At 34.1% G+C, this 7,809-nt stretch overlaps 1 protein-coding gene across 3 annotated transcripts; it reads right to left on the minus strand.

The window, feature by feature from the left end:
* Positions 1-47: 47 nt before the first annotated feature.
* LOC122146388 lies at positions 48-4,887 on the minus strand. 3 transcript variants are annotated; one of them, XM_042764740.1, is made up of 4 exons: positions 3,522-4,887; positions 2,787-2,804; positions 555-2,497; positions 48-239 (listed from the first exon to the last, which is right to left on the minus strand). In XM_042764740.1, exon 3 carries the CDS (start codon positions 2,485-2,487, stop codon positions 1,081-1,083), a length of 1,407 nt encoding a protein of 468 aa, XP_042620674.1. In that variant the 5' UTR covers positions 2,488-2,497; positions 2,787-2,804; positions 3,522-4,887; the 3' UTR covers positions 48-239; positions 555-1,080. The 3 variants fall into 3 exon arrangements, 2 of the variants coding, with proteins under 2 accessions (XP_042620674.1, XP_042620675.1); XM_042764741.1 differs by having other exon boundaries at positions 48-251; XR_006160951.1 differs by lacking the exon at positions 555-2,497.
* Between the last annotated feature and the right edge of the window lie 2,922 nt (positions 4,888-7,809).

Here is a 7,809-nt window from a genome sequence, read left to right on the forward strand (position 1 = left end):
ATTAACATGCACATAATAGATGTAACGTGTAAAGTTACCTACCAGATCTCATCTTCTCTTTCACAAGTGGAAACTTTCTCCAACTATCAGATGGTGGCCGTCGTTCCTTCAAATATCTTGTTGCATTTGCAACATTTGGCCAGTACAATAACATGTTCTTTGGGTCCACCCAGCTGTCCGGCACCGTCCCTTCCTCTTGCCTTGTCTTCTCTTGCCACACTGCCCTTACCCAAGCCATCCTGAAACAAATACTACTGACATAAATAAAAAATAAATTAAAAAAATAAATATAAATAAATATATAGATAAATCAAAATTAATATCAAGTTATAATATTAAGGCACCTATAAAGTAAAACAGTAACTTTATACATTTTAAATAACATATATAAAACAGGGATGTGCACAAGAAGTTAAACCTTTCTGTTATTAATCACAGGTAAAACAAAATGTTATATATTTCACAATAAATTTATTACATAAGGAAAAACTAATGTAAATTCAAAATGCTTTTTATACAGTAATTATTATTAATTCACACTATATAGTAATTACCCTTTTTTAGTCTTTTCGCTCCATGCTGTGCAATAAAGGCATAAGTACATATCCTGTTTTGAAGGGTAGACAAGCCACTTTACGGTGAATTTCATCAACATCAAGAAGCCTGCGACGTTTCTGGACTCTCTCCATGTTTCTAATATATACAACGTTAATAAGCTTGGAGTCACAAGGCACAGTAAAAAAGCTTTCCATGTTTTTTTGGGAAATGACATCACATAACAAATTGCCATCATCACGTTTTTCTTTAACAAAGGCAAAGTCTTCATTGTGCAAGAGGAAGCATCCATTTCTCTTCTTTTCCGAAACAAAATGCCAACTTTTGTTTGACACCTTGTTTCTGTGGCTTTCTGCCCTCTCTTGTTCACAAAGTCTCTTTGCGACTTGACTGATGGGATTTTTGGCATTTCTCACTAGTTTCTTCAGAATTTGCAGATGATTTTCAAAAGGAAATGCAGATATGTCATTGAGAGAACACATGAAATGTCTAGAGTCATCTGACAGATGTTTCAAGTTATGAACATTATACACCAAAAAAAAGTGGTGTGTAAATGTGCTTAGATTTTTCTACAAAATAATCTAAAAGTTGTTTAGCATAGTCCATGTAAGCAGCACGCTTCGTCTCACAGGTGTCCAAAAGGATTGAAACAGCTACTGTTAGGCAGAGAAAGTGTTCGTAAACATCCTTGTGTAACACTTTTTTCAGAACTACAGGTCCAGTGTACAGAAGGAATTGCCGCAGCTCTGTGGCTTTCCACCGATCTAAATCTGTTAAGGGTCTTGGTTGGCGAGCAAATTCACTAGGTAGCTTTCCAGATAAAGACACAAGAAGAGTTGAAATCTCTCCCACTTTTCTATGTGACAGTCTACATTCAGGTGGTCCTTTTCTTAAGAAGCACAGCAGTCTTCTTACGACTCCAAGACATACAAGATGCATATAATCAAGAGGAAAACCTGTTACACATCTTATTCCCACATTAAGTAAAAGGGATACTCCAACATGATGATTAACATAAAGTCCATTAGAGAAATCTCTATCGGTTCTTAATGGGTAGTCTCCCAGGAGCACGACTCTTTTGTTCTTATACTCTCCCTTAATTGTGCATCTTTCACAACAATCATATCCAGTGTGTCCTTTTATACATTTTAAGAATGCTCGAGCTGGAGCATCACAAACAAAGGCTTTGATGCACACATGGATTTCTTGGCCATTCAGAGTGATAGGCTTTCTCTGTAGTTCTTTGTATTCAGCTAAAAAGTCTTGAAGATAATCATCAACAGAGTTAGGTTTATGTTCACCACAAAAAATGGCAACTATAAATGGTTCAAAGTCACTGAAACGACAGATGATTGGCCATAACTGGGAATTAGATGACTTGAAAAGAGGAATTCCATCTATGTTCACTAACAGGTCCACAGAGTTTGAACTTTCTAAATACTTGATGTTCCGATCAAGAATTTTCACAACAGAGCATTCAATGCCAAAGTAGGCATACTGTCCACCACACCTGTCTTCTATCTGGATTTGACGAGGTGTTTTCAATAATGTCCTAGAATCCTTCGGTACTTCTAAACCTTCGTCCTTCAAAATACCAAGCAATTCATTAATTTGGCTTCTTCCACATTTACTTCTTGTAGCCCAGGAAGCAAGCTTTTCTTGAAAGGTTACTTCATCCTCTTTTGCAGATTCTACACCTTGTTCAGAATCAGTTGACACATAATCTTTGTATCCAAAATCTGAATCTGTATCACCAAGTTCATCTGATTCCTGTGAAGTACTGTTTTCCTCTGCTGCTAAATTTTCACCACCATTTTCATCACACTCATTTGGATTATCCAAATTGTCATGGCTATCATCTTCGCTAGTACATTCCAGTGCAATTTTAGCAGCTTCTGAGCGAATTTTTCTCCAACGTTTAAGATAAGACATGCAAAATGTTCTGCACAAAAAGACAAGCCCAACGTCAAACACCAGATTACATTAAATATTAATTTCATTAAATTCAATTAAATTCAACTGCTAGCTAGCAACTGGAAAGTGCAAAATGATAGGCTAACAGAAGAGCACACAAGAAAACCCACTATGAGTGATAAGGTTACAGAAGAATCAGATTAACTACCTTCAATCTATTAATATTTTTAATTTAATTAATGTAATATATTAATTTATATTAAAACATCAGTATTCTAGCGGCTCATTTATAAGTGAACAAAAAAACATAACGTTACCTCACAACGATACGGCTTCTTCAGACCATGGCAAGGAGATAAATGCAAAACAAAGCAAAAACAAAACAAAATAAACAAACATAGTATTTCATAGCTCCACAACATCTAAAATCACACAATATCAAATACTAATAATAGATCTCAGTGATAAACTTGAACCCTAAATATGAAACTAGATCTTTTAGTAGAAAAAGCTGTTTTTGCTTAAAATGTATTTAAAAAAAAGGAGCCTCTTTACATCCTGACTGTAGAAATCTGACAGCTATAACGGAGATAGCTTACTCCAAAATTAATCAAATGTTTGATTGGAAGTGGATGTCTTGGATTAAACGACTTGAACGTTATAGCAGAATATTGCATCTGCATAACTAATGCGCTTGAAAAAATAGATAGGAAAAAAGCATCAAATCGAACGAATTTCATGATTAAAAGCTTACATGATCCGGAAGAATTGTTAAAACAAACAAATATAATAATGAAAAAACTACGTTTTAAGTTTAAACTTTATTTAAACTGTTTTTCAGGGCTAACGTTAGATGGCTTTAATGACTTAATGTGGATTTTTATTTCCAGTTTAGAATATCCCATTTTCTATTTAATTAGCTTTACCCATCGTCTTACATATAAACACGTCGATGTATTCTTTTCAATAACGTTGATGTATTACATGTAATATCATTAGGGTGTAATAAACACTTTTACATCATACATAATCAAATTTCCAGATATACTCACCACAGTTGATGCTGGCTAAGTGCACTGCAGGCCTCCTGATAAATTGAGTCCCCCCCCAAAAAGACCGCCAAGAGTCGCAAAATGGCGCAATAGCGCGGTATCACCGCGTTTACGTGATGGCTTGGGCATGGGGTCATGGGGGTTTACAATTTAAAAAAAAAAAAAAAAAAAAACTACATATATGAGATGATAACAATTCATTAAATTCAATTTGAATATGTGGCTATCCACAAAATCCATACACTGCAAAGTTGAACCATCATCATTGATGGATAAGATCGATATTAAATTATTTCTAATTTTACATTTTTAACTAAAATGTACTTTTATATATATATATATATATATAAATTCCAAGTAAAAAGCAGCAATCAATCTGATTAGCTATTTTATTTAAAAAATAATAATAATAATAATATAAAGAACAGACCAAATTAAAGAGCAAAGGAATTAGTTATACATTGCATAAAACATTAATTACAAGACTGTACTGTACAATAAACAGTAGTAATGTTTGCATTGTCTTCATGCACTTACTTTACTTTCCAACACATATATCAACAAGTTTATGTTGTTATAATGTTTCCAGCCCAGAATCGACTTATCAATAATAACTGTTTTGATCATCTTGTCTTAACAGGTTTGGGCGAAGTGTTTGAATTGCATTATATTGTAAACAAGATTGGATATTAATTAATAATAAACATTATGGGTCAAAATAAAGTCATAACACAAGATTACAAACACATTGTAGGGTATAGTGTCAGACAAAAAAAAACAAAAAAACAAAACAAAATAAAAAACCCTTCTTACTGTCAAAACTGCCAAGTGCCAATCCATTGACAACAACACAGCTGGAAATTCATGTATGTATTTCATTCCTGATAGCTGTTGTCAGCTATGACCATTGAAAATGACAATGGTCATTTATGACCATTTGTTTGTCACTTTTGATGTCATTGCTAGTGAAAAAATGAATAATGTAATATTCACTTATCACTAAAACAACCTCTGTTTTGTTTTAGATGACCTAACCTTTATGCCCGATCAGAATTCGGTCTGCAATCCTTTTTGTGAATTTCCTTTGTGCATAAATGCTGCCTCCAGAATCATTACCTGAAAGGTGAGGCTGTCCACAGTTACAAATGTGATATTTATTTTATACAACAACCTCACTATAAATCTGAGCGGTCTTTATTTGATTTGATTTGATTTGATGAACAAACACTTTTCATCAACAAACAAAAACTTCCATATAATCTTATGAACAAAAGTACACTGTAAATTGACATTGGTTAGAGACATTATGTTACGTCCACACAATTGTAAGTTAATGTTGGCTTGAGACATTGACTTGAAGTTGATTTTTTTGTTACTTTACTTGATGACTAAAATGTCAGTGTTTGACATTAATTTGATGTTGGCTTCAGATGTTGGCTTAAGTTTGAATTTCAGTTAGTTAATACTACAACCTAAAACCAACACGATGTATAATGTCTAATGATTTTGGAATTTGAAATTGTTTGAGAATTACCATTATGATGGTAAGGAGACGTTGGGTTTTGGTTGCCATACCTGATGACTAAATATCAGTATTCGACGTCAAAATTGACGTTGACTTGAGACGTTGGATTTTGGTCACCATACCGACTAACTACTTGCCAGTATTTGATGTCAGTTTCACATTAATTTTAAATGTTGGCTATATGTTGGATTTTGGTTACTTTACAATGTAACCTTAAACCAACAAAATATCAGTGTCTAATGACGTAAGTATTGTACATCAAATTAACATTTTAGTATTAGACGTTGAACTGATATTGAATTTTGGTCACCTTGGGTCTCAACCAAGATGCAACCAAATATTGAAGTCTTATGACGTTGTGTGTTAACTGGGTCTCTTTAAAAAACAGACTATGCATTATTTGATGTAAAAGTCAGCTATATTTGTGTTCTGAATACACAAGAGTTTTTTAAATGTAAAAATACACCTAAATATAAAACTAAGATGATGTACTTTAAAATTACAAAGAAGAATGCTAAACAGCTAGTATGAACATAAATATGTAATATAATGAGCTACATTTGAGCTACAACCGAATTTAAAAAAAAAAAAAAATATGTACAGTTATTTTCAGCAAAATTATTTTTCTACAGTGTACCTCATGACTAAATCTCAGATTAGTCTCATCAAGATGATGTTGGTTCCATACATTTGTTAGATTTTAATTAGTTATTACAACAACCTAGAACTAACAAAAGTATGTCTAATGATGTTAGAATTTCATGTTATGTGGATGTTACCATTGTGACGTTCAGAAGACATTGCGTTTCGGTCACCATACCTCATGACTAAATGTCAGTGTTTGACATGAATGTGGCGTTTACTTGACGTTGGATTTTGGTTAGTGCAACCTAAAACCAACTAAAGACGTCTACTGATGTTAGCATTTGTTGTTGAGTGGACGTTATCATTATGATGTCTAAGAGTCGTTGGGATTTGGTAGCCATACCTCATGACTAAATGTCAGTATTTGACATCAATATGACAGTGGCTTAAGACGCTGGATTTTAGTTAGTTAATGCCACAACCGAAAACTAACAAAAGATATGTCTAATGATGGTAGGGTTTGACGTTAAGTGGACATTACCACTATGACGTATAGAAGACGTTGGGTTTTGGTTGCCATACCTGACAACTGAATGTCAGTATTTGACGTCAAATTGACGTTGGCTTAAGACTTTGAGTCGATGTTGGATTTTAGTAAGTTAATGCCACAACAGAAAACTAACAAAAGATCAATGTCTAATGATGTTAGAGTTTGACATTGACTAGACATTACCACTATGACGTATAGAATACGTTGGGTTTTGGTTGCAATACCTGACGACTAAATGTCAGTATTTGACGTCAAATTGACGTTGGCTTAAGACGTTGAGTCGATGTTGGATTTTAGTTAGTTAATGCCACAACCGAAAACTAACAAAAGATCAATGTCTAATGATGTTAGAGTTTGACGTTGAGTAGACGTTACCACTATGACGTATAGAAGACGTTGGGTTTTGGTTGCCATACCTGACAACTGAATGTCAGTATCTGACGTCAAATTGACGTTGGCTTAAGACGTTGAGTCGATGTTGGATTTTAGTTAGTTAATGCCACAACCGAATACTAACAAAAGATCAATGTCTAATGATGTTAGAGTTTGACGTTGAGTAGACGTTACCACTATGACGTATAGAAGACGTTGGGTTTTGGTTGCAATACCTGACGACTAAATGTCAGTATTTGACGTCAAATTGACGTTGGCTTAAGACGTTGAGTCGATGTTGGATTTTAGTTAGTTAATGCCACAACCGAAAACTAACAAAAGATCAATGTCTAATGATGTTAGAGTTTGACGTTGAGTAGACGTTACCACTATGACGTATAGAAGACGTTGGGTTTTGGTTGCAATACCTGACGACTAAATGTCAGTATTTGACGTCAAATTGACGTTGGTTTAAGACGTTGAATCGATGTTAGATTTTGGTTAGTAAATGCCACAACCTAAAATAACAAAAGATCAATGTCTAATGATGTTAGAGTTTGACGTCGAGTAGACCTTACCACTATGACGTATAGAAGACGTTGGGTTTGGTTGCAATACCTGACGACTAAATGTCAGTATTTGACTTCAGATTGACGTTGGTTTAAGACGTTGATTCGATGTTAGATTTTGGTTAGTAAATGCCACAACCTAAAATAACAAAAGATCAATGTCTAATGATGTTAGAGTTTGACGTTGAGTAGACGTTACCACTATGACGTATAGAAGACGTTGGGTTTTGGTTGCAATACCTGACGACTAAATGTCAGTATTTGACGTAAATTTGACGTTGGTTTAAGACGTTGATTCGATGTTGGATTTTGGGTAGTTAAAAACCACAACCTAAAATAACACAAGATTAATGTCTAATGATGTTAGAGTTTGACGTTGAGTAGACGTTACCACTATGACGTATAGAAGACGTTGGGTTTTGGTTGCAATACCTGACGACTAAATGTTAGTATTTGACGTCAGATTGACGTTGGTTTAAGACGTTGATTTGATGTTAGATTTTGGTTAGTAAATGCCACAACCAAAAATAACAAAAGATTAATGTCTAATGATGTTAGAGTTTGACGTTGAGTAGACGTTACCACTATGACGTATAGAAGACGTTGGGTTTTGGTTGCCATACCTGACAACTGAATGTCAGTATTTGACGTCAGATTGACGTTGGTTTAAGACGTTGATTTGATGTT

This window comes from Cyprinus carpio, chromosome A10 (genome assembly GCF_018340385.1).
Source record: "Cyprinus carpio isolate SPL01 chromosome A10, ASM1834038v1, whole genome shotgun sequence".
Taxonomy (NCBI): Eukaryota; Metazoa; Chordata; class Actinopteri; order Cypriniformes; family Cyprinidae; genus Cyprinus; species Cyprinus carpio.

Bases quoted from the DNA above. Each gene is read 5' to 3' on its own strand.
- LOC122146388 (XM_042764740.1), bottom strand. From the start codon at position 2,487: ATGTCTTATCTTAAACGTTGGAGAAAAATTCGCTCAGAAGCTGCTAAA.